Source organism: Pimephales promelas, chromosome 20 (assembly GCF_988280905.1).
Source record: "Pimephales promelas chromosome 20, fPimPro1.hap1.1, whole genome shotgun sequence".
NCBI lineage: Eukaryota > Metazoa > Chordata > Actinopteri > Cypriniformes > Leuciscidae > Pimephales > Pimephales promelas.
Window position 1 is genome coordinate 15817894 of NC_142788.1, and position 27008 is coordinate 15844901.

Here is a 27008-nt window from a genome sequence, read left to right on the forward strand (position 1 = left end):
ATAATATTTGACAATGGTGGAGTGGAGATAGGTTGAATTGAATATTTAAATTACTGTCATAATTATGTAATGTCGCTAAACATTTCAGATGATTCGCACAAAGATATCTGGTAATTATGTAATAAATTACATTTAAAAAAAGATTTCAATTTCTCATGAAATACATTGGCAACAGTAGTCTTACTACTAAAATGACAATTCAATCAAGTGTGTTAAATAATGTAGTCACTTATCTAATAATAAACCCTCCAAAAATGTCTTGCCGTATAGACTTGCATTGTACTTGCATTACTGTAAACATTATGTTTTAAGTTACTTTCTGAAGTAATTGGCAGAATGTCCCAGATGCTGAACCCAGAACATGGGTCTGTGTACCTGCGGGTGAGGCTGCGCCTCCGTTCTGTTTGGGGCAGAAAGGTGAAGGTGGCTCTGCCGCAGTCAGTGGGCTGTTCTCATTGGTGATCTCCAGACCACTGTCATTCTCTGACAATCCCTCCCCCACAGACGTGTCGCCATTCACGGCAGCCTGAAGAAATTGTGTTTTATAATTTTCAGACCACAGACCACAAACACAACATTTGGACAACTCACAATCAACAGAACTGGATCTCTAGCTTATACTAGCCGAGAACTAGATTATACTTGCTGAGACTCCTTCTTTATGTGTACAGATGTGATGTAATGACGCAAAGACAGCTCGAATCTCCCGCGGAAATCCACCAGTACCACTGGAGTTAAAAACATTATTATTACAAGCTTACCACTTTGAATCGAGCTACGGCAAGCAGATAGTTTTGAACACTCGCTGGTTATGTATTATCCTTAAATATGTATTTTGGATCATTTTTAACCCCAAAAAAGCTATAGACTGCAGCTTGGACAATCGGTAAATTTTATGGATTAAATTATTATCGAACAATTAATTAATCGTCAATATTTTTTTATATTATTTAATTAAGCAGCACAACTGTTTTAAAACTGATAATAATAAGTGTTTCTTGAGCGCAAAATCAGCATATTATTAGGATCTCTGAAGGATCATGTCACAAGACTGGAGAAATTCAGCTTTGACATCACAGCCATAAATTGCATTTTAAATTGATTGAAATAAATAAACTTATTTTAAATTGAAATAATATTTCATTATATTATTTTTTACTAGGGATGTGCGAGACTAGCCATGTAGTCAATGGCTGCTGTTAAAAAAGTTACATTTAAAAATAACCATCATGTTAATTTTACATCTTAGAATTATTCTTAAAAGTGTAAAGTGTTTTAATTTATTACATATTATTTTGAAAAGTGAATATCTGCAGCGGAAAACAAAATCATTAAAGTTTACCACAAATTTAGCATGCGTTCAATTTTACTTGTGTAAGTTTATTGTCTCCGGGGGAGTTACGTGATACAACTCACGTTAACTTGATAATTCCGCAAATAACTGCAATTGCAGATTTCGAACAGAGATGGCGACAAAGAGGAAAAAATGCCGGACTACAGCTTTAAACATTATTAAAATTAGTCATTGTAGAAATACAAATCCACACATTTTTACTGTATTTTTAATCAAACAAATGCAGCCTTGGTGAGCATAAGAGACTTCTTTCAAAAGAATCTTACTGACTCCAAACTTTTGAACTGTATTGCAATGATTGATTATATTATTGCTTTATTTCCAATTCATTTTCCCTAAAGATTGTGCTATTCTATTTAAGACAAAAATGGTTTAACAGTATTTACACTTATTTAGCAAACACAGCTTAGAGATAAACTCTCTGAATCAATGATTTGTTTGTGTAATCAGTGTCACTGAAAGAAGTCCCAGCTTGGCCTTTTGACAGTAAATACATTAAAAGGTTTTAGTATATTTCGTTTACGGTGCCTCTGACAAAAAGTGTGTCATTTTTGCAATTTCAAAGCAAACACAGAAATGTCAAAAAGGTGAAAAATATTAATGTGATTTTTTTTTGTTCTGCTTTTTCACCCTCTAATGTGAACAGTGCCAAATAGAAGCAAGTGTAAGTTGTGTATGTGGGTGAGCAAAAACTATACAAATGAAAAAGCAGATAACTGCTAAAAAAATGAGAGAGCACTGTTTTCTTAAAGCACATAGACAGAAGATTGTGTGTTCGTGAATGTGGGAACAAAACAATCTGCTGTCGCATTTCTGGAACCATCCACTGGAATCCCGGGCATCTTTAATGCCACAGCTGCTCACACACACACACACACACACACACACATTGAGTTTCAATGTTTTATGGGGACTTTCCATAGGGAATTGTATATGATGTGTATATCAAAACAAACTGTATATTAAATCCACTAAACCTACATGTCAAAAAATGTTTCAAATAACATTTATAAGCTGTTATCCTCATAGGGACCAAAAAATTTCCCCATAATAAAGGGAATACCAACCACACATACCTGAGTAAATGATGACAGAATTGTTTAGGGGAACTAGGTGCATTTTATATTATGGTGCATGTTTGAATAATACAATGACAAAAAAAGTAGGATCGATAATCCTAATATTGAGTTCTAGCATATAAATTATTAGTTACGTCATCAGCATGATGCTTAGAAAATCTGTCTGTAAATGAATGCAAGAGCTGCTCAAAATCACATCAGCATGAACAAGAGTAAACTACAACATTCTGTTTAAGAAGGGTTTAAGGAGGCAAGTAGAGGCTGGAGAGGTCAAAGGGTTTATGGATTCCTTCATTCATTCAGTTTATCTTTCTGCTTGCTCTTAATGACACCCCCTGCACTGCTCTTGCCTAAAGGGGCCCCCGGCTCAAGCTTCTGAAAGGCTGAAAAAAGTCAGCAGATCATAGCAGGTGGCTCAGATCCCCTTTTATACTACGTAATAGTACACACACACACAGAGAGAGAGAGAGAGAGAGAGAGAGAGAGAGAGAGAGAGAGAGAGAGAGAGAGAGAGAGAGAGGAAAAGCAATGTGTAGAAACTCAATGTTATTTCCCAGAGTTCTGCCATGCTTTCCAACCATGTGAACAGACACGCTCCCAAAGCCAAAGGTACAGCGGAGAGGCTCATCAGATAACAGCTCTGTTAGCAGACATAAATGATTCCAGACAAGACACAACATGAGCAAACAGTGGAACCACATGTCATGAACCTGTATGACAACTTGTTTTAGCCAGTAAAGCCTGTTATTACTCAAATAACCCACGAGTGAAACTCAAAATGACAACACCAATACTGAGTATTCAGCCTTAAAACACCGCCGAGTGGTGGCATCGGTGCCACAAGTTCTACAGATGGTGACAACAGTAACTGATTCGGAAGTGCTGGGAAGATTTAAAAAAAAGTTGATTTAGTCCTAAAATTACTATCATTTTACATGAATTAGTGCAGTTACTAATAATATTGCATGTTTGTCTATTGGAAATTTGACAGTAAAGCACTGAGCTTGAATTGAGATGGATTAACTGAACTCTTATTAACCCCTTCACACATAAGTTTAAAACATTCTAACTGAACCCCAGCGTGAGTTTTTCAAGGCGTCCGTTATTTAGAACTTGACACTTTAATGTTTCCATGGTGACGCGTCATTGCTTGTCACGTGACACAGCACAACCGCAACACAACGCTGAATGAATGAAGATCTACTTTTATGTAATTTTTCCTGTTTTATTAAAAATATTCACAAATGTATTAGCTACAGCATGAAACACTGATATTCCGATTGTCAAATATGTGTAAGTGGTTGGGTTTTGTTGTTTAACCATCTTTATAACAATCGCGTTAGTTGAGCTGTCTGCACAATGGGCGGCGCCATTTTAGTTTGTTTTACAGCTCAGAGAATCGGATCTGTTGGATTTACGTCATTTCTCACGAAATACATGAAAGTAAGTGGCTGGTGAACTGGGAGAAGAATAGGGTCAATCAAATGTTAAAGAGCACCTATCATGGATTTTTGAAAATGACTGTTCATGTAGTGTGGACTATAGCTCTAAGGGAATGAAAACATCCTGCAAAGATTTATAACTGAAAGTGTACCGTATATAAAGTTATTGTCTTTCAAAAGTGAGAGTCGACTCTGAGTCTATGAAATGAATTGTTTTGAAACGAGTCATTAGCTGTTACATCGTGACATACAGTAGATACGAAACATTAGCACATTCAAATACTTCAGCAGAATCGCATCATGTCGAGAAGACGCTGTGTTCTACATTGCAAAGACTGTTCAGCCACTTGTTTTCAGTGCCCAGGGACGAGCATGTGAAGAATCAGTGGTTGGAATTCATATTTGCAACGATACCACAACAGTATAGCCCGAACCTTGTGTTCTCATCATTTAATGACGAATCATTGAAAAACATAAATTAATTCAAATGTGGATTCGCAAGCCGGTTGTTCCCGAAGGAGGGCTCAGTATCCAGTGTATATGGATCAGGTTCATCCTCCTCCGAATCACAATCTGTAAGTATTATTAATAATGTTTGCTGTTATGTTTTCTGTAGCATGCACACTATAGTTATATTGTGTTGTGTGCGTTTTGTACACTCTGCGCTGCTTCTAAGCGGGGTAAAGTTAGTTTTGTTTTTGATATTCACCAGACATTCACTGAAAAATGGCAATTACCTCCTAAACGACTTAGTCAAATATGACTTCGCTCTATATAATAAGCACTGCCCCTCAAAAGCCGCCGCAATGTGAGTTTCGCTGGGAAAGCTTGCTCTTGACGGAGACGCGAGTAACGGACCTTGTGGAAAGTGCACTTTTTCTGACACGTTTGTTCAAACACTATATACAATTTTCAACAGTTGACAAGCTATAATCCTGGTTATGGGCGTTCCGTTGCCGACAGTCTCTGCTTACGGTTTACCAATAATAACTGACTGGGTCATTTGACCAATCGCCGCAGATTCGTGTCACTCAAAGGAGGTGTTTGGGAAAATGAATCGTCGAACGAATCATTTGGGAGTCGTTGAGCAAATCAGGTAAAAATAAATGCGTATTATAAGACAAATAAAAGTGTTTTATATCCTTGCATGCACGTTAAACTGTTTTTGGGAACTCCCAAAACAAAAATAGGAACATTTCAAATACTATGATAGGGGCTCTTTAAGCTGATTCATCCAGTAATGAAACAAGTGAAGTACTTCTGAGCAAGTCATTTGATCATTCTTTCAAACCCTTAAAAAAAAGTTAATATAATATTTTTCACATTTCTGTTTGCGGGAGAATCGTGATCTCTGTTTGAAAAAAAAAAAAAAAAAAATCATCCAGAATCGTGCAGCTCTAGTGTCGTGACAACACCACACCACAGACTTACATTTCTGTCAGTTCATTACAAAATAATAGACCAGAAGAAATGTTTTCTGTGGAAACCGAATGCCTGTGACAAATGGTGTCAATAGCTTTAACCTGTATTTAACCTCAAACATTCCTTTAAGTTAAAAATAAATAATGATGTTGAGAACACTGACATGCTGCAACAGAGTAAAAGGAGGTCAGAACCATTTAAGATGTTTCATACAACAGATTTGTTGGAACAGACTAGTTTCAGTTGAAGGTGTGCATCAAAATGAGTTGGCACATGCTCTTGGGCATCTGAATGGCCAGTGTGCTCCTCTCTCCTCCCCGGCCAAGTAGCTGGTCTGTGGGATTCAGAGCACTTCCTCAGCCAGGTGCAGCGTTCAAAGAGCCTGCTCTCTCTCACTTTATCTCTCTCTCTCTCTCTCTCTCTCTCTCTCTCTCTCTCTCTCTCTGTCTTTGCACTCTATGGAGTGCAGGACCAAAAGAAAGTAATTAAGCGGTCTTGCCTCATTTACAGTCATTAAGTAAAAAATAAAACTTCAGGGCAAAGTTGAGTAGAGCTGTCACAACAAACCTGCTAGAGCAGCTCTTCCATTATCAAAACCAGATACTTACATTTTTCCTCTCTCTCCCCTTTCTCTAATCCCCTAAATTCCACGGCACCTTTGGCCTCATTTTGAACCCAAAACACCAGAGATTAATGGGACACCCACACCAATCCACACCTCTGTTAGTGTGCATGTAGGTGAGAAAAGTGTCAAACAGATGAGTGGTTTTTGAAGTGAAAGTAAGGCTGATATAATTGATATAATTGCACGATATATATTGATATGGTGCACGATATATCGGCCTCCGATATAATATCGGCCGATATGGTAAATTTTTTACACATCCGATGTGAACTGGCTGAACTACCACTGGTTGTGAATTGTGCTAAAATAACATTGGCTTATCTTCTCTGAAAAGCTTTCCACACATTCAAATGACAAACCACACTTTCAATAAATAAACAAACAAACAAAAAAAAATCTATCCAGCGATGAAATGTTTTCTGTGTTGAGATAAATCTTGTGCGATGTCCTAAACTGCCAGGAAAATCACACAACATTTAACGTGGTCCGCTAATGACACATCCGATTCGCAAACTAATGACTCATTTGAACCGATTCACTTTAATAACCGGTTAAAACAACTGATCTGTCCAACACTTAACTCAAGAGACATAAATCGGAAAAACTTTACAATAAGGTTCCATTTATTAAAGTGCAGTTAACTACATTTGTTAACATTCTTTTAATATTAGTTTCTATGCAGATTTACTCCATGACAAAACCCCGCCAGTCATTCTCAAATGATTCATTCTTTCCAAATAGAGCTATTCAAGTCATCTGGTCAAAGTGTTTTTATATAGCAGAAAAACTAAATATCGCAATGTCATTTTTTTACCAACATCATGCGGCCCTAATCCTCGCTAAGTGATTTCTATAGCAATATCGACATCGGTAATTATCAGTATCGGCCATTACGGCGATGTTAATATCGGTTATCGATATCAGCCACAAATTTTCACATTGGTGCATCACTATAATTTATAAGCAGATATCATTGGAACTAGGGTGGATGTTGGATTTTCAGCAAATAGTGGTCAAAGCTATCGCATAATGTTGGAATAAACGGCACTAAGGTGTATATACACAGTATATATATATATATATATATATATATAATACTTTATATTTATTTTAATCAATATTTAATAAATTGGAGATAAATTAGAAAACAAATCTTTAAAATAAACATGCTTCTAATGTAGATGGCAACTTCTTGAATCTGCAATCCTATTACAGTTTTTTTCACAAATAAAGTAATTGTTTAAAAATCAATGAATTTGTGAATAAAATGGAAGTAAACACTGTAATCTGGTAAACACTGTAAACTTCAAAATTTCTCCTTTTTTGTTCCCCAGAAGAAAAAAAGTGAGTTAAGTGTGGGTAAATTATGAAAGATCCTAATTGCTTTCCGAACACTCTTCTTCCATCTTACCGTGGCAGTCATCTTGTCACTTTCCGCCATTATAGCGGAGGAGTACTTATTGGATGGCATCACTACTTCTGCCTTTTTTATGTCTTCCTCTTTATCCTGCAAAAAAAGAAACAGACTTGAATAAATTATAAAAAGAGACAAAACAGAAAAGAATTAACCCAATTTGGCTAAAATATTGAAAAACATAAGCATGCACTTTTCTCCTCTGAGAAAAGATTAATGGATATTTGCTACTAAACATTGACCTCTGTCTCAGCTAAACATGTTGTCATATTTGCCCTTAGGAAACAAGCACTCAAACTTCCTTCAAGAACCAGGAAGAGAAAAATGGGACAAATAATAATGACTTCATCATTCTAAAAAATCTTTACTCAATCAATGACACAGTAGATTATTCAGAAAGCTCTAGAACAGTATTGATCTGTATCTACTCTGTATTGATGTTGCAGTAATGATAAGGTTTTACTTCCAGTTTCTGACCTTGCCTTTTTTTCAGGTGATGATATGTAACGATTTTCTTGGTAAGTCGAGACAAAAAGAGTTTGATGTTATATTTCAACTTAATAAGATAATTAAGGCTACTATATTAAAAAAATGGCAGTGCACTGAACTGTTTTTGAGTATTTCTCAATCCCGTTGGTTCATTTAATGAAACTGTCTTAACTGTAAGTGCAATTGTCATAACTGTTTTACAGTATGGGACATAACAACACTGGAAATTGTGTGATACTGTATATATTTTTGTTGACACTGACTGTCAGTTTTGTCTAAAAATGAAATGCTACTGTGTATCACACTAAGCTTTTCTGATACACATTTGAACAGTTGGTAACATTTACTGGGTAAAGTAAATCAATACTGTAGTACACATAAAAAAATATGCACATTTATTATGTATGCAGTGCATTTATTTTTCAAGCAATGTGTTCCATGTAAACTAGGTTTGCTGTATTAGTCGATGTTATGATGTTCAACCACACACGATTACATCACTTTCCCATTGCGGCACCGCCCCCTGCCGTTGCTTTGATTTTTTGAAATTTCGTTCAGTTAGAGACCAGACACTACATTTAAAAACTGACACGTCTGCTCAATTCAGCTTGTGCCGAACAAGGGTCGCAGCACATATCAGCAGTCAATGAACTAATTAACAAAAGTAGAACGTCAGGTGTAAATCTCGAAATAACCATGGAAATAAACTGAAAGCAACGAAACTTAACTAAAACCCACACAAAACAGGAACCCACACCCCACATGCATGTACTTGTGCTTCATTGGAAACAATAATAAACAAATGAGCACAGCAGACAGCGGGCCAGCTTAGGTCGGGGAAGAGCTGAAGGCTATGGGAGCCAGGGAGGAACCCTCAGCAGAACAACCAAGACATATGCCCACAGTAGAAACCAGGTGGACTACCGACTGAGGCAAAGTTGCTGGAGGTGGAGACCCAAGTGGAGCCGAAGAGCCAACGAGACCAGGCGACACAGAAGGTTCAGGAGACCAAGGCAGCACCATGGGGACAAGCAGCCGTGAAGAAGCCAGAGTGCCCGAAGACTGAGGCATAGCTCGTGTGCCCAAGGACTGAGGTGAAGCCAGAGGAAAGATGGAAGCCCAGAGGAGCAAAGAATGTGGAGGGATGAGTCACTGACGAAGGCCCATAAATCCACGTCGACAGCAGATTATTTAGGAACGGCTTTGCTAGCCAACATGGGACAGGCAGTTTACTCCGGAACTGCCTCACTTGCTGAGGCAAAACAGGCAGATTATTCAGAAAAGTCTTCTCTAGCCAATGCGGAACAGGCAGATTACTCAGGAACGGCGTCACTGATCGACGCAAAACAGGCATATAATTCATGAGTGGCCTCACTGCCGTGTGTAGGGCCCTATGAAATCCGTTTTATTTTTTCCCAAATTCCATTTTTTCCATTTTAATTTTTGGGAATTAGGGTTTTTTTTTTACCTTTGACTGTCATTTTAGTCATAAAAAGAGTGTACTTTTAAAGTTAATGATTAAATTGTATTAAAAAATACAAATAAATTAGGAATGACCTTAAATTTATTGAGGTAATACAGACATTTATTCAGTAGCCTTTTCAGGACAAATACTGCATGATGCAACATAACACTGCACTCTTCAAGTAACAACAAAATATGGTTATGAGCTTTAAACTGTCCAGTAATATAAATTATAGTTTATATAAGTTTAAATAAAGTCACACTCTGTCTCTCTCGCCCAGTGTCGCTCATAGATTTCGCTTCGCTTTTGTCCAGTCCGGCGCCTCATAGACAGACGCGGTGTGCACGTTTTGTGTCCGTGTGTGTATGTGAGAGAGACGTGTGAGTGAGAGAGAGACGGAGGGAGAGCGGGGAAATACAACTGAAAGAATACGCTGCATGTTTTAAATAGTGTTAAAAATGAAACGCAGTATGTGGCGGTGAATTAGTCTATGTGTGGGAAACACTGCATAAGTCACGTGCGAACTGCTCGGCTCGGCACTGACGGCTTATAGCGGCGAGTTTCTTAACTTTTTGCCGACGAAAGGAAAGCCATGTAGAGCTGCTTCGTCATTGTAGCTGAAATGACGGGTTGGGGGGTTGTGTCGCCCAGATTTGCTTCCCCCAGTCTGCATTTTCACCAGACATCCGTTCTTCTCCCACACAAAAACAGAATTTCAAACCAAATATGTCAAATTCCACAAAATTCCATGTTAACACTAGATTCCACATTAATTGGCCAATTCCGCAATTCCGTCCGCAATTCCGTGATCGTGGAAATCATAGGGCCCTACATTGGATCAGCGGTTCTTAACCGGTGGACCGGGGGCCAGAAAGACATTCTGTCTTTGTTAATGTCAAGTTGTCATAATCAAGACATTTTTGATTTTAAACAATGTCAACTTTGCATTAAAAGTGTCATAATGTACCTAATGTCACTTAATGACAACAATCAAACATTCATAAAGACTCCTTCATGTTCATGACAGGTGTTATGTCATGTTTATGACAGTGTCATGTCAGTCTTATGCACACCCCTTCAAATAAAGTGTTACCAAGTGGGATAAATCCTTCAAACTCTCCTGACTGCTTTGTCGGACAAAATGGCGGATTGTGATAGGTCAGATCGCCTATCAATCAAAGTCCCTGCAATCATGAATTGAGCCAAAGTGATTATTTACTTCTTTCATTTTTTTTTCCAATTTCAAATTTGTTTTTAAATCTCACCTAAAAAAAGGCACACCGGTTAGGAACGACATGGAGGTGAGTAAATTATGACATAATTTTTATTTTTGGGTGAACGATCCCTTTAATACTTCCATGCTTAGTATCATTATTTATGTTCTACTGTAGTTCAAAAATCCCACAAGGTAGAAACATTCAGCCTGTCAACACAACAACAGTCATCAGTCAATCTTACTATCAGATCAAAGCTGTTGTTCATGTTACACCCTGAGGCCGAGGGTGGCGAATGTATAACTAATAACTTTTTCCCATCGCTTTGGAAGGCAGTTTTTTTCTATAGTCTATATCACAGCCTGTATCAGACATGCACACTGGATCTTGGGAAAGTGACAAGCCACATAAACAGGACACAGGAAGGGCATCCAGATGCCTCCTACAAGCAATGGCTAAATGACATAGCGATTAAGTCTGCAGACAAGCACATGCAAGTACTTGCACAAATAAAGGCATTTACTTCTTTACTTCTTCTATGGATCTCATTTCAATCCATTATCTAAGTGACAATGCGTTCGTTTTCCTTATGGGTCCTATAAACACACATACTCCCTCCACAGCCCATTGGGAGAACTGAGAAAACCTGTGAAGGTGAATGAGATTGAACACAATAAGAGGCCACATCAAAGGTCTGTACAAATGACAGAGAACGTGGACTGAACCTAATGTGAGCACGGTTTAAGTATTAATGCAGGGGTTTTTTTTGTGTGTATGTGTGTGTGCTTGTGTATGTATTTTGTGTGTGTGTGTGTGTGTGTGTGTGTGTGTGTGTGTGTGTGTGTGTGTGTGTGTGTGTGTGATTGTATCTGCCATTTAGGATCACAAATCTCATATTAACATTTTCATCATTTTAATGAACAAATCTTTTAGTGAATTTAGTGAACAAATCACTAAAAAGTTGTGATAAAAGTGGCAAAAGCAACAGATCTCTTTTCCCATATTGTGAAGTACATTCAAAATTATCGAAAAAGAAAACATGTAATATAGGGACTTTACCTTATTGTAAAGTTTTTCCGATTTATGTCTCTTGAGTTAAGTGTTGGACAGATCAGTTGTTTTAACCGGTTATTAAAGTTTGCATTGCACACAACAATGGCGGCAGATGATTGCAAGCTTGAGGGGTGGGGTTTAAAGGAGCATTTCACCCATTTCAACATTAATCTTTATTGAAAGTGGATCATATATGTAGCCGAAATGTAAAAGAATTTTTGAATTTGGTGCCCTCTTGACCGAGAAAAGACTAGAAATAACTGAAGGGCGCATTTGTATGTAAGACAACAACTCCCACAATGCACCACATTGCACAGCTCCGCAAGCCACACCCACTAATCTGGAACAGCGCAAACAGAGAAATCACGTCTACAAGGCTAACGTTAGCTGCCACCAGAGTGTGAAAAATTTCACACAAAATTTCTAGTTAGTTGGCTGTGGCGAGCAGTACGATCAAGGGTGAGGGACACAAAAGGACGGCGCGAGGCCGGTGGCGTGAGTGATAATGAAAGAAACGTGAGACGTGTGCCGGTCTCGCGTCTCTCACGGAGGAGCGAAAGCATAAAATGAGCACCGACGACAGCAGATCGAGAGAGAAACAGGCCTGATTTTATGTTGTGTTTTGTTTCTGCTGTGTGTAACGTTTCAGCAGTCATCAATGAGGGGCTGCTGGCTTATACTTTCGTTTTGTTTATGTTGTTTATGCTTATTTAACTTTGTAGTGTAAAATAAAAAGTACCGTCAGATGAAATCCTGCAGGTGTAAGTGCTTTCACTCCGTTCATTCTCCGTCTCTCCATCCACTTAAATGAGCGCGGATTTCTTGTGCATTTACTTGAACTTCTGAGGTAATATCTTTAATTGCTTGTTTAAAAGCTGGTTTAACCCATCTGAGAAATTGAGAGGCGCCCAAAATCAGATGGTAAAATGGACTGAATAAAGCGATTTACGAACTTGACGTGCGATGCCATGCTGACTGACATGTATATGTATGAATCACTGTCACACCTACAAGCTCAGAGCTATATTGTAAGTTACTGTCTGTCTCCATATAATACATTTTTAACTAGCAGAATAATAATGCATCACGATGCACATAGTTGACTGCTTGTATGTTGTGAGAAATGTGTGTGATCTGTGTTATGTACTAGCTAATTGGGATTAATAAAGTTGATAAAAAAGTAAATAGTCTCACTTTTAGTTACTTTTTTTAACTATTATAATATTTCGATGGGCAAAAACATGAACTTTAACTATTGGCTTTACTTCATAAAAACAGCTGTCACTTTATCCCGAGGCTAGTAGCATATAGCATTAGCACATCAGCTCCACCCACGACCCACCTCTTTGCCCATTTTATTTTATCCGGTAGTGACGAGAGGTGACGCGCTGCCAAGATGGCGACGACCGGCCCTGCCCACTTTAGGCTTCAAAAACGCTCTTCAGAAACCTACGGGTGACGTCACGGACACTACGTCCATATTTTTTTTTTACAGTCTATGATTTTAGTCTGGGACTAAGGCCCCGTCCACAATACTGTGTTTTCGTTTAAAAACAGAGACCTTTTTGCTACATTTGCACCTGACTAAAACGGAAAAAACGAAGACCTAAAACGGAGAAGTTTAGAAACGCTGCAGCTCCGTTTTGCGTTCTGAATCTCCGGAGGGCATTTTAGTGAAGACGGAACAAAACGGAGGAGTTTAGAAACGATGACGCAGGGTCTGACGCACGGCTCTATGATTGGGTGTCATCAGTCATGACGTATCCTTCCCTGATTCGTCAGCCACTGTTTACACCAGCACGTGCATGCCCGGTTTTGGTGAATGGTCACGTGATCCGCGTTTTAAGTCGTTTTAATGTGGACGGAGATCAATTCTAATACGCAGATAAAACGCTTGTGTGGACGGAGATCGTAGTCAACGGTAACTGCTAGCCTGCTATTAAAAACAGTTTTACCCACTCCACAGTACACCAAAAGCAAATAAATTATAACACCAGACTATCGATGTAAATATCTGTTGAGAGAATAATGTTAGACTTAGAAATCAAACTACCCTTTCATTGCATTGCAATAGACAGTTATACTTTGTTCCCTGTATTTATTAGCACAGTCTAGAGCAGCAGCGAAGTGATATGTAGTTACCTAGGCAACCGACATAGACTATACACTAGACGTCACCTTGGGGTTCTAAGCATGCTATCTTGTCATAGGAAGTAGGTAGGTAACGCTGCTAACTCTGCCTTTACTTCGAATTAACTGATGGTGGCGGACTTTTGTGCTGTGTAAGATGTTCACACGAATGAAATCTGAACTAGGAAGAATGTTTAAAAAAAAACCTTTTTATTTTTTTCTTGAATCAATGGTAAATACATGTCTGATCGTTGGAACGAACCAAAAAACTGTCATAGCCAGATGACATCTATATATAATATGGGCAACCGAGAGAGGTTGTGGGAGTGCAGGTAGTTCCGACTGTAAAAATTTTGAAAACTGTCTCCACTGAAAAATAACACCCCGGCTAACTTGGAAATGAGGCCCGATGTCCAAAAATCTTAACCACCCCTTTAAGCATGGTCTGTAAAACAGGCAATTTAATTAAAATGTTAAGGTTAGTTAAAATAAAAAAAAATTGAAATATATAAAAACATGCACTTGGAAGAGGATTCAAAATAACTGTTTGATCACAAATTGAACATCACTAGTTTCTTCCAACGTGAATGCAGCTGTGAGCTGACAGAAAATAAAGCGAGTTATGAATGAACAACTTAAGTTTTAGACATCAACAAAACCGAGAGAGTGTCACGTAATCTGAACAGGCCGTATCGGTCTTAGTTTAGTGTGCAGTCTCATTGTTACTAGAGTTTTGATTGAAGTCTGAGTCATTTTTATGCAGCAGCGCAAAACCAAAGTGACGGCGCGGCATTCCTCCGAGAGGCCCCGCGGGCATTGAGCGTGCGCTCCGCCGTACAGTCTACCAACGACAATTAGCACGTTACCCTCGCTCAGATGCACGCTCGACTCAACTCACATTCACCCCGCTGCGGAATTCACCTGCACTATTGCACGTGCTCACATTTATGTTGCTTTAAAGCTTAGCTCACTCAGAAATGAAAATAATGTCGTCCTACTCACTCTCATGTTGGTCCAATTCTATGTGATTATATTTCTTGTGCGGGCCAAAAAAATGAGAATGACGGCCTCATTCGCCAGTCACTTTCCTTCAACAGAATAAAGAGTTTGTCATTCAGTTCCTAACCGACTAACGTCTCATTGCGTGTTCCGCGTAAGAAAGAAAATCATAAAGTTTGGGTATGTAAATTAAACTTTCGGTAGCACTTTATTGTAGGCTACAGTCACGTCCCACATGGTCATACTATAGGCTACTTCTTACAATAACTAGGTAACGTTAGGTACTAACCTTGAACCTACACCTAAACCTAACATTAATCCCTGCTGTAGTTAGGCTATCTTATATTACCCATGCCTATTTAAGTAGCCTACATAAAATAAAGTTGAAACGAACTTTCATTTTCGATTAAATTGAAATAAATTTCCTTAGGCCAAAGTGAGGAATTGAGGTATAAAAACTGTGTCCATTATAAATTATGTTGCAAAAGTGCGATTTTGTCACAACAGTAAAAACTTTAACCCGCGTGACGCTGTAAACGTCTTGACGTCAACGAAAGAAACCGGTTTCTAAAATGGCTTACAGAATAAGTTTATCTACTTATTCGCAATCGCAAAGCTTGTTTCTTTCTGGGGGGAAACGGTGACACATTAAGAATATGGGCTTCAATTTCTTTTGCCATCTAGTATTTTAATCTGTGAGAAAAGCCCACTTTCTGTGCACTGCATCTTCACTAAACATCTGGATTTCTTGACAACGTGGAAATCTTTGAATAAGAAATTCCCTTATAAGTCTAACAAATAGAAATTAGTTATGAAATGTGCACAAAACACCAAATACCTCAAACCAGCAATGTAGGAAAATGACGAATAGGTTAAATAATCAGAATCTTCCCTACGCCACTAACGTTACATAATCTCCAATGAGACAAGTTTCCAGCACGCCTCAGCCATGCACGCTCGACAACCACACAATATTTCAAGGTGTAGCAGAACAAAATGTAACATTCTAGTTACAAATAGATATGTTTGGTTAAAGTAAATAAAATAAAACTAAGTTTGAGCAAGTCTATATCATCAGACATGTACGGTCATGACTCATGCTGCACTTGAAGAGAACGCGCACTAACTCTCCATGCAGAAGAGGCATGAAACTTACCTGTCTCTGGAGAAGAGGTGTTATAGAAAAACGCTTGATAGTAGAGGTTGAATGCGCAGTTATAGTAGTCCACTGCCAAGATACCAAGGTATGTCACACTAATATTTGCTGGTACACTCGCCTATAAACCCTTTGAGTGAATATGTAAATGGTGTCTCGTTCGCAAGGTCCGCTCGGTCTTTTGCCTCTACACTCAGGCGTGACTTTTCCCGGGTCTCGAATCACACTCCCACTGAATAAAAGCTACTTTTACCTCCTACTGTTTAACCCTTTCTCGGGATTGGATGAGATAAGTTTGCCATGCACGTGTGCTGTAAGATTCTATCCTGTGTGAATAAAATATGCATGTTGTTGTTGTTTTTTCCTAACAGAACTAATTATTTTAATTGGATTGCTTGAAACATATTTTTTAGGCCTGGCTGTAGCCTATTTATAATGTTGGAACTTATTAAATATCTACTTTGTATGTTGACCATAGTATAGGCTTATATTATAGTAGGCATATGTGTTGTTATAGCTTACAGATATTTTAGAGCAATGAACAAACAATGAATGTGCCCAATTTCTAAAAAAAAATATTTAAAAATTGGACCCTGTTAAAACTCAGGTCAAGTGACTTGGGATACAACCATGGTCCCGCAAAAGCTGTCCTGTTCAAAGAAGCTAACTAACATAGCAATGCATTAGATTTTGCCAGAGTAGCTAATATTTATAACCTAATTTTTTACATAGGAGATACAAACTATGCAATTGAAAATATAAGCACTATTTAGAATAAAAACACGAAATGTTATTATGTGAGACCCGATTTTTTGGAAAATAGCGATATTAATTTATTTAATAGCACATTGTATTTTATGCTGCCCGTTTAAGGGTTAATATCATGGCTCATATTTTATATATATCCAAATGAGACGAAATATAAATATCAGTTACTTAAAAGAAAATAATAATTACGTATTTTGTCCGCTATAATCGTTTAATTAACCCACACAAAAACTTCATCATTATCACTGCACTACACACATTTATGACCACACGTGCTCAGGGCGCGCTAGTCTGAGAATGGCGAAAGTGCTGCGTTAAATCGTTGGCCTGAATTAGCAGCGGAAGTTTGGAAGCAGATGTGACAGTTGAGTGTATGAACAGCGGAGCTGCAAGGAAAACAATGTTGCATTAATGGGAAAGCATGGAAATGGTATGTGTGATGAATGTGGCATACTTGAAACAGTAGAACATGTGTGTTTTTTAAGTGTAGTAAATATGAAGAACAGCGTAGGACTCTTTTTAGAAATATAAAGAACAGGCCAGTGAGCATTATGGACCTATTGGGAAAGGGTTTGAGTGATAGAGAAAGGTTTAAGGAAGTGATAACCTTTTTAGAGCTTACAGGACTAGATCACAGGATCTAGCCTGAGGAGGAGAACAAGTTTCTGATCATCCTGAGGTTTGAGGAGCTCAGTGTAGAAGCTGGAGGAGCTGAACACGCAGCGTCAGCTGATACACGAGCTCTGATACTATGGGATGTTTTTTTTTTTTTTTTTTTTTTTTTCTCCTCCTTCTTAATCAGATCCATTAATCATGTGCGTAAGGTATACAGTAGGTGGCGGTAATACTCCAAAGGAGTGAACGGCCATGAAACAAAAAGAAGAAGAAGAAGAAGAAGAAGAAAACAATGTTGCAGTTGCATTTCACGAATGATACTTTACCCGACAATGTCAGCACTGACTTTCAGAATCTGACTAAATTCAGCGAACAGGTAGGAGTTCAGTATGCTGGGAACGGAAAGTATTAACTATTATTCCAAATAATCATGAATTTAATAATGTATTGGTGATCAACAGATTTTGTGAATAATTAAACTGGATGTAAATAAACGGGTCTATCGATCATCGCGTTTTCAGAAATAAGTCACATAATGTCTCGCTCAATACATGTATGCATTATATACCATAACACTTAGCATTAGCATGAATAACCGGAGCTCCTTTAGTGATGTAATGCATTTTACGCGTAACTTACTAAACTTCAAGGCAACTATTTAAAATTATGTAACGTAAGACTAACGTTACCGTATATTTTTGTATTCTATTTCGACACGGTCACAGTTGTCATTGGTTTGTTGTGAATGTTTGAGGAAACAGCTTGTCTTCTTCTTATAAGTAGCACAGACACAATTATGCCTTTCTTTCTAATATGTATTTGACCACTGCTAATGAGTCGTATGCAACAATGAACAGGTAACATTACACTGCCAATACAGTTTTATTGAGTTTTATTTAAAGTTTTATTAAGTTTAAACTCACTTATGATGTTAAAATATATAGATAGCCTATATCATATTTGATATATAGGGGGTAAATAAATACATTATTGCAATTTATTTATTTATTTATTTTTTTGCTGAAATTTTGCTAATATATTTATGTTTTAAATGGGTGTGTTGAACAAGATGAACAGTAATGGAAAAGCAGCAAACACAAGCCTGGAGTTCAATTCATGCTTAAAGTGAATTAAAGTCAAGTTGTGTCCAAACATTTGATTGGTAGTGTGTATTTGCATGTTTCTGCACTCTATACTGTACTTACTGTGTTTACTGATATACTTTAATTTCAGTTTTTCACCTAGATAGTAGATAATACACCAATGTAACCAAGGCCAATAAATTTACTTCCCTGCAGCAGTTCGTGAGTCTGACAGAGATCTTATACCAGTTCCTTCTAGAACCCAAAGAGGTGAGACGACACTTCCAGATTACATTTCTCTGTTAAATCATTGCCAGGAAATGCAAGAAATGATAAAATGTCTACCTTGAATGCAGCTGATTTGGGTAAAAGTAATTGCCAAATACATGGAAATAACAAAACATATATATATAAATGGTTAACAGTAAAGAAAGATTGATTATGTGAAAAATTATGATAACCTGTCAGTGTAAAATGATTCTATTTGTAGTTAAAGGGACAGACAGTTCATACAAAAAATGAACGTTCTGTCTTCATTTTCTGACTCTCAAGTTCCAAACCTGAATGAATTTCTTTCATCTGTCAATGAGGGCTATCAATTGTTTGGTTTCCGACATTCTTAAAAATATCTATTTTTGTGTTTGTGTGGTTTTGAACAACATGAGGGTCAGTAAATAATGACAGAACGTTCATTTTGGGAGAACTATCCCTTTAAGTGGATTTATAATCACACCCAAGTAAAAGTAAAGATGTTTCTTTTTCGTCTTCAGTCCGAGAGGTTCTTGCATCGGCTAACAGAGTTTGCTGGTGAGAATGGCATGAGTGCAGGGCCACTGAGGGCTCTGATGAAGAGTGTCCTCCTCCTACCTCACGGTAAAACATTCAGGACCCTCAGCTTGAACAGATCGAGCACCTTAATCTGAATTTCCACTGTTGAATAATGCACTCCCCTTCTGCTGGTGATAACATCTAATGTAGACGCTTAGCCTGACCCCAGCACTAATTTAAACAGTGAATGCTATGATCCTAATCACAGTGAGTGATTGCTCACTGTATTTTACACCAAATTGCTGCATTATGCGTCTAGAGGACCCTAACATATGCAAATTGCCCTTGTTACAAATTGCCCTGGGGAATCTGGACCTAATGTCACATGCAGACTGCCCGACCCTACCAATCAGTATGCAATGGTGTGCTGCTACTGAACATTTGTATCCATTGACTATACTGCTGCCTGTGCTTTTAGACATTAGAATGAAGACAAAAGTGTCAAATTATTAATCATACTGATGGAGGGAAATTGTGTGAAATTGTGTAGAAGTGGTAGTGTAGAAAAATAGGTATCAGAAAGACTCACACAAATGTATAGGCTTTAAAATCCCTATAGTGAGCTGTCTACGTAGGCAGCATTTTAAGGCATACATATAAGTAATTTGACTGATGCATAGATTCACATTGGTATGCTATCAAGGTCCGTATCAGTTAGAATGCTGCCTATTTAGTTCACTAGACTTTGGAACAGAGATTTAATGTGGGTATAGAAACAATGTTAATGTCTTCCTCCCTTCTCAGGTGCTTTGAAAAGAAACCTAACTGCTGAACAGGTGAAGGTGGACTTGCTCTCATTAGGTGAGAATCGATCTTTCCTCGTTGCCATATCTGTACATGTTCGATTATATTTCCCATTAGTCAATATTTAACAGTGTGATCTATTGCTTAATCACAGGACTAAATGAAGAAAAGGCCAGTCATTTCTCTGACCAGGTATGACTTAACATTAAGCCATCATTGATGAGTTATGTTGGTGCTTCTGTTGTTTCCTGCGGTTGTGGATGGGTATGACTAAGATTCAGTATGTCTACATCTTCCATTTATTTCAGTGGAGAGTCCACTACCCTGTTTTGTCCAGGCTGGCTGTGGGACAGACACTAATGGTCAACCAGCTTGTTGACATGGAGTGGAAATTTGGTGGTAAGCAATCAATAAACATTTGTAATTAAATCTATATAATTTCCAATGCAAATAAGTAAATAAATAATATGTGAATACTTTAAACCCATAATCTTTTGCAGTTACTGTTGGTACAAGTGAGCTGCAAAAGACTGGAAATATTTTTCTACAGGTAAACCTCTTTAATTTTTTTCAAAGTCAGAGCAAATATTCACTGATAGATTGATTTTAAGGTGCATTTAACCTTTACTTGATGGTTAAAACAGATTAAAGGCTGGAATATGCAACCCAATTTTGCCCAGATTTTCTACTGTCTGGAGGAATTGATGCTAGTTGTTGAAAGTCAGTGTCAGTCATTCTTCAGATTTTGGGGAGTTGAAGTTGACCGATTTCCCAAAAAATTTCATTATTTATGTGTAATACTTTTCACTTTTTTTAGGAGTCGTTGGGGAAGCAAGATATCTTGATTTTACAACTCATACAATAATAAACAGTAAAGCACAGGTGCTCGCTTTCGGGTTAAAGCAGCACTATGCAGTTTTTTTACCTTAACTGAATAGCTTCGGAGTTATTGCAATGGTTAGATGACTATTTTCGGGTTGAATATTGGGCGTCTAATAACGTCAGCATTACGTGACCACATGTAATGTCCTTCCGATATGTATCCTTGTTTTCGCATGAGTCCGGTTGCAGTCTCTCTTTTTTGTAGCCACACTGAAGTCAGAACGAAGTCTTTTGCATTTTACAGTGGGTGAATCTGTTGTCACTGGTGATTGTCATTTGAACCTTTCTGGATCCACCATAAAAATTATATCAAGTGCTGTGAGAAAAGGCTATAAATCTCCACCTCCAACATCCTCACACTCATAGCCTACTAGCCGAGACTCCTTTATGTGTACACTTGTGACGTAATGACTCAGTATAGCCTACTAGCCGAGACTCCTTTATGTGTACACTTGTGACGTAATGACTCAATATAGCCTACTAGCCGAGACTCCTTTATTTGTACACTTGTGACGTAATGACTCAATATAGCCTACTAGTCGAGACTCCTTTATGTGTACAGTTGTGACGTAATAGCTCAATATAGCCTACTAGTCGAGACTCCTTTATGTGTACAGATGTGACAATGACTCAATATAGCCTACTAGCCGAGACTCCTTTATGTGTACAGTTGTGACGTAATAACTCAATATAGCCTACTAACCGAGACTCCTTTATGTGTATAGATGTGACGTAATAACTCAATATAGCCTACTAGCAAGACTCCTTTATGTGTACAGTTGTGACGTAATGACTCAATATAGCCTACTAGTCGAGACTCCTTTATGTGTACAGTTGTGACGTAATGACTCAATATAGCCTACTAGTCGAGACTCCTTTATGTGTACAGTTGTAACGTTATAACTTAATATAGCCTACTAGCCGAGACTCCTTTATGTGTATAGATGTGACGTAATAACTCAATATAGCCTACTAGCAAGACTCCTTTATGTGTACAGTTGTGACGTAATGACTCAATATAGCCTACTAGTCGAGACTCCTTTATGTGTACAGATGTGGCGTAATAACTCAATATAGCCTACTAGCCGAGACTCCTTTATGTGTACAGATGTGGCGTAATGACTCAATATAGCCTACTAGCCGAGACTCCTTTATGTGTACAGATGTGACGTAATGACTCAATATAGCCTACTAGCACGACTCCTTTATGTGTACAGATGTGACGTAATGACTCAATATAGCCTACAAGCCGAGACTCCTTTATGTGTACAGATGTGACGTAAAGACACATAAAGACTCCTTTATGTGTACAGATGTGACGTAATGACTCAATATAGCCTACTAGCCGAGACTCCTTTATGTGTACAGTTGTGGCGTAATGACTCAATATAGCCTACTAGCCGAGACTCCTTTATGTGTACAGATGTGGCGTAATGACTCAATATAGCCTACTAGCCGAGACTCCTTTATGTGTACAGATGTGGCGTAATGACTCAATATAGCCTACTAGCCGAGACTCCTTTATGTGTACAGTTGTGGCGTAATGACTCAATATAGCCTACTAGCCGAGACTCCTTTATGTGTACAGTTGTGGCGTAATGACTCAATATAGCCTACTAGCCGAGGCTCCTTTATGTGTACAGATGTGACGTAATGACTCAATATAGCTTACTAGCCGAGACTCCTTTATTTGTATAGATGTGACGTAATGACACAAAGACATGCTCGAATCTCCACCAGTAAATCCACCTGTACCAATGGAGTAAAAAACATTATTACAAGCTTACCGATTTGAATCAAGCTACAGCAGATAGTTTTGAACACTGGCTGGTTATGTATTTTCAGGGACTGTAGTGTTAACACAGGGAGACAGGTTAATGACAGCACAGCAGTATTGTAGCAGTACTACAAGTCCAAATTGTAGCAGTAAACTAGTCCAAAATGTCACTTCTATCGTTTAAGGTCTGCTTTAAAATCGTTACGTTTTACTTTTAAAACATTTACATACAAATTACCCTCTAAATGTATAAAATCTGAACTGCAATGTAGCATGATTTCTTTTAACATTGCCGTGTCTATTTTTAACTGAAACACAGGTCTTTACTGTAAATAGCTTATTACTTACTGTATGACACAGGCTCAGATAGCAGCTTTTATTTGACTTTGAATGAGTCAGAGACTCTGAGGAATTCAGGACTGGTACACTGCATTTCCATAAATTTGTAACATCAGACTTTATCTACTATTTTTCGACTCTAGCCCAGCTTAGGAAATTACATGCATTTTTAAATCAATATCCCTTTATATATATATATATATATATATTTGCAGCTCACCTTTTTTGGAGTCATTGTCTGTAATTTTTCATCAACCTACCTGTATTTATCCAATCACTTATAAAAAAAATAATCTCTTGCTTTAAAAGGATTTCCCTTCATGAACTGAGAAATCAAAATTCCCTTGATCTTTTGATATACTACTATAAAACGTGATTGTACTATGAAAACATCCTTTAAGTTCCTGAAAGATCCTGAAAACAGCTTATATTGAAGCCAATCTGCCAGAACTAATGTGCCACTTATGTAATAAGGTAACTAAACACCGCCTCCGCAGAAGATCCACGCCTGCTTCTACATCACTGCCTGTCTAGCCCCGTCCACTGATTTGTGCATGTAATAGATAAATAACAAGAGATGCAAACGCAGGTCAATGCTGAAACAAGACAACTTGCCTATAGTTTGATCATTATGAGCTTGCAAACAGCTCCAACTTACTGCACACCATTGAAGCAGTGCGTCCCAATCAGGAATGTAAACTGAGCCACTGATTAGCAGTCCTCTGTATTCTTTTGACAGTGCAATAGCCGAATCACAATAGCCGAATCATTTTCATTGGCAGCACATTCATTTTCATAAGCTGCACAGAAAGACTCCATAAAGTTTCCGTTCAACTTGAGTCACACTTGTCCAAGGAAATAATACCCAACCCATAATGAATCACCGTAAGCAAAACAAGGCTACAAATGTGAAATTCTTTCTTTGTTTGTACTAGCCAGTCAAGTTTGTTTTTCATTTGTAATCTTCAGTGGTTGTATTTGCAGAAGCAGCCTAATGTAAGATCTGAATATGTATATAAAATATGTATTTAGTCTGCGTTATTCAGTGAGTTTTCAATCCGCTGCAGCACAAAGCCATCGTCAGAAGCAGAGGACGACGTGTGTTTGCATTTATTGATAGATTGTTATGATATCTGCATCTGTGTAGTTCTTTGTCATAAATGCAGTTTAGATAATATAATGCAGGAAATCAGGGTATCTTCCGTCCATTTCATTTCCAATTTGAAATGAAATAAGCAAAAACGAGAAAATGCGCCTTTATTTGTTTTGTTTTTTTTTGTTTTTTTTTTATAAAATTGAAAAAATGAGATTTCGGGTTGATTTTTGGTTAAGGCTTTAAAAACGGATAAATTACTTCAAAATCCGTTTTGCACGTGGGCGGTCATGTGATGCCCATTTCAGCCGATTGGTCAAGCAAATCTGAGCCTGTGATGTCATCAGTAGTTCCCCAGGTCTTTTCAACAAAATAATAGTCCTATATGGCTCTGCGTACTGCTTCTTAAACTGTACAGGGCTGTGCAACTTAACGCGTTTCACAGAAATATGTCAGAAATATTAAATATTAATCTGCACCCAGCTGGTTTTAATAAACTGTGTAGAGTTAAATCTCTGTAGTGCTGGACTAGATTTTAGATTTGTGTACATTGTTTCTGTTAATAATGTATTGTGTTAAGTGTTCATTTCATTATAATATTCAGGTTTATCGTTAATAATTGAACATACACATGTATTTAGGACCCGTCCTGCCAAGAAGGTATCCTTGACATTGAGAAACACGTTTTGAGTATACATAAATCTCCTAAATCTCTGACCATCGTAGTCTTCATCTTCTAATTTTCTGTCGCTTTACATATGTCATCTGGTATCATTGAACCGATAGGCTATGAGCTACGTACAGGCGCATTTGATAGACATTTGTAGTAGCCAATAATACGACTCTGTGCATTCGTAATTGTTGAATTGAAGTCCTAAAAATGCCCCTGATTCATTAAACTTTTTTTCTTCTCACAGCTGAAACTGGTGATCAGAAAAGGAAACACAACAGAAAATGTGTACATGGGTGAGTTTACTTCAAATTCATGAATCTGAGTTGTTTTACTGTATTTGATTCAGCATTTTCAGGATACATTTGATGTCATATTTGATAATTATGTTTGTGTCTCTCCACATTAGAGCTGACTTTACCCCAGTTTTATAACTTCCTTCATGAGATGGAGCGTGCCAAAGCTAGTATGGACTGCTTCAGTTAACCGGGTCGGAGGTCATTTCACCGTTTTTTTTTTTGTTGACCAGTAAAGGGTTGTAATGATGTTCCCATACTCTCAAACTGTTTCAAGAAGAATCTTTAATAATTCACTGATCTTGTTCAGTATGTTTGTTTGTGTCCAGTGTGTTTTTGTGTGAGACAAAGATCACATTCCACATTGATTCTCTTTATTGATGATCTTCTGTTTATTAAACCTTTAATACATTTCTTCTTCAATTTAGTGTTGGATTTCACATTTTGTTACCTGAAATCGAACCATCTGCTTACTGTAGCCTATTAATAAAATAATTAATACAGTACAATACACTAATATTCATTTATTTTGGAATGAATACAGCACATTCTCAATTTTCTTTTGTGTTGTCTTTGGTATTAAAATATTTGGGTAAAAATTGTAATATATATTTTTACTTCTACTACTACTAGGTGCTGCAGAAATGTACACACAGAGAAGTGGTTGCTTATATCAAAGAATGTCATGTTTTACACAGAGTCAGAATGATGTAATAAATGAATTCTGTGTTAAATATGAGCGTTCTGTTTTGTGGTATTTGTGTCGTGGGGCAATTTAAAATCAAGACCGGTAATATCAGAGAACACACCCAGAGGCTGTGTATCGTTAGACTGATGCATGCCATTGTTTCCCTCACTTTGAGCAGTGATATTTGATTTTTTTTTTCATTCTGGTTCATTTTCTTTCATTTTCATTCTGATAATTTCTTCAATTATTGATTGACACTCTTCTATCTGCATGTCAGTGTGTGTAGGCCATCTATGAGCCATTTATATATAAACAGACATATGAACAACATTAAAAGCTTTAAGAACTGTTGTCTGAAAGGTTCTTTGGTGAACCAAAAATAGTTCCTCTATTGCTTTGCTGCAAACCCTCCTTGTGGAACTTTTATTTCCCTCAGCCAACTGCAAATACTAAATGTACAACAACACGTACTGTAGCAGAACTCACAATGGTCAAATCCCAGCTAACGTTCTGTTATAGTGGGTGAAAAATTAAGCGCTTGGTGAATTCTTCATCACACTGATTTAGGAAGAGTCGACATCAATGAATTTAAAAGCAACATAACTAATGGTTTGGTCGCCATTAGCCAGTTATCTATGTGGTATGTTTTCTGACACCAAGCCAGAAGCAATTTGAGGCCTTGCTTTCAAAGTCCATTTTGGTCATCCTATATAAGATGTTCGTGTCAAAAAAAAAAAAGAACCCAGCCCTAAGCAAACACATGTTCTAGCTGTTGCTATCATATAAATGCTCTTTATGATCAATTTATGAGTTGACTTATGTATGTGAGAGGAAGCTCAAACCATTTTCTAGAAGGGACTGTCATATAAGTTGTATCTGCTTCCTTGCTATGGTGGTCCTGTTAAAATATAAAAAAAAGAAAAAAACACTCAACGTGATTATCCAAGAAAACAACCTAATCGTAACTGTAGCATACAGCCAAGGTCGGAGCATCATGCTTTGCGTTCACTATCTAACCGTCTCAGTCCTCATTTTAAGCCCTGCATGCAAAAACATCTAGTGAAGTCTAAACATCTTAAAGGTGGTTTGTGAAATAAAATAGGGCATAACACTCATCATCACTGCTAAATACTTTTCTTTGCAGCATAAAACATGTATTGTGTATGTGCTGTGTTAAAAGTTTACAGAATAAATCATATTTATGGTCATATTAGTCAAATGAGACTAATGATTTAAATTTGAGGTGACTGTCAATGAGACCATATATAATATAATTTGAACATCTGTGAATGTTTTTGCCTTATTTGAAACCAGTGTGAAACAACTTGTTTCAACAAGCACTTCTGAAGATGGGAGGAAGAAAGAAAACTTCACTTACCAAAGA

General features: G+C 37.5%; 2 protein-coding genes across 3 annotated transcripts in view; one reads left to right on the top strand and one right to left on the bottom strand.

The window, feature by feature from the left end:
* Positions 1 to 16069, bottom strand: part of dnmt3bb.1 (DNA methyltransferase 3 beta, tandem duplicate b.1) — a 49189-nt gene extending 33120 nt beyond the window's left edge. For both annotated transcript variants that reach the window (XM_039652723.2, XM_039652722.2), the window contains exons 1-3: positions 15843 to 16069; positions 7334 to 7429; positions 376 to 526 (exon numbers count right to left, since the gene is read on the bottom strand). In XM_039652723.2, the coding sequence (XP_039508657.1) occupies positions 376 to 526; positions 7334 to 7393 (211 nt within the window). In that variant the 5' untranslated portion in view covers positions 7394 to 7429; positions 15843 to 16069. The remainder of the gene's footprint in view (positions 1 to 375; positions 527 to 7333; positions 7430 to 15842) is intronic.
* Positions 16070 to 16913: 844 nt separating this feature from the next.
* Positions 16914 to 25975, top strand: commd7 (COMM domain containing 7). Its single transcript, XM_039653049.2, has 10 exons — positions 16914 to 17003; positions 17511 to 17601; positions 18524 to 18577; positions 19078 to 19180; positions 19880 to 19936; positions 20034 to 20071; positions 20188 to 20278; positions 20380 to 20429; positions 24888 to 24936; positions 25050 to 25975. Exons 1-10 carry the CDS (start codon positions 16984 to 16986, stop codon positions 25124 to 25126), a joined length of 630 nt encoding a protein of 209 aa, XP_039508983.1. The 5' UTR covers positions 16914 to 16983; the 3' UTR covers positions 25127 to 25975.
* Positions 25976 to 27008: the final 1033 nt, after the last annotated feature.

Excerpts from the sequence above, each read along its gene's own strand:
- commd7 (XM_039653049.2), top strand. The coding sequence starts at position 16,984 with ATGAACAGCGGAGCTGCAAG. Across the intron at positions 17,004-17,510 it reads ATGAACAGCGGAGCTGCAAG|GAAAACAATGTTGCAGTTGC; the intron begins GAAAACAATGTT and ends GAAGAAGAAGAA. Across the intron at positions 20,279-20,379 it reads CATGGAGTGGAAATTTGGTG|TTACTGTTGGTACAAGTGAG; the intron begins GTAAGCAATCAA and ends AATCTTTTGCAG.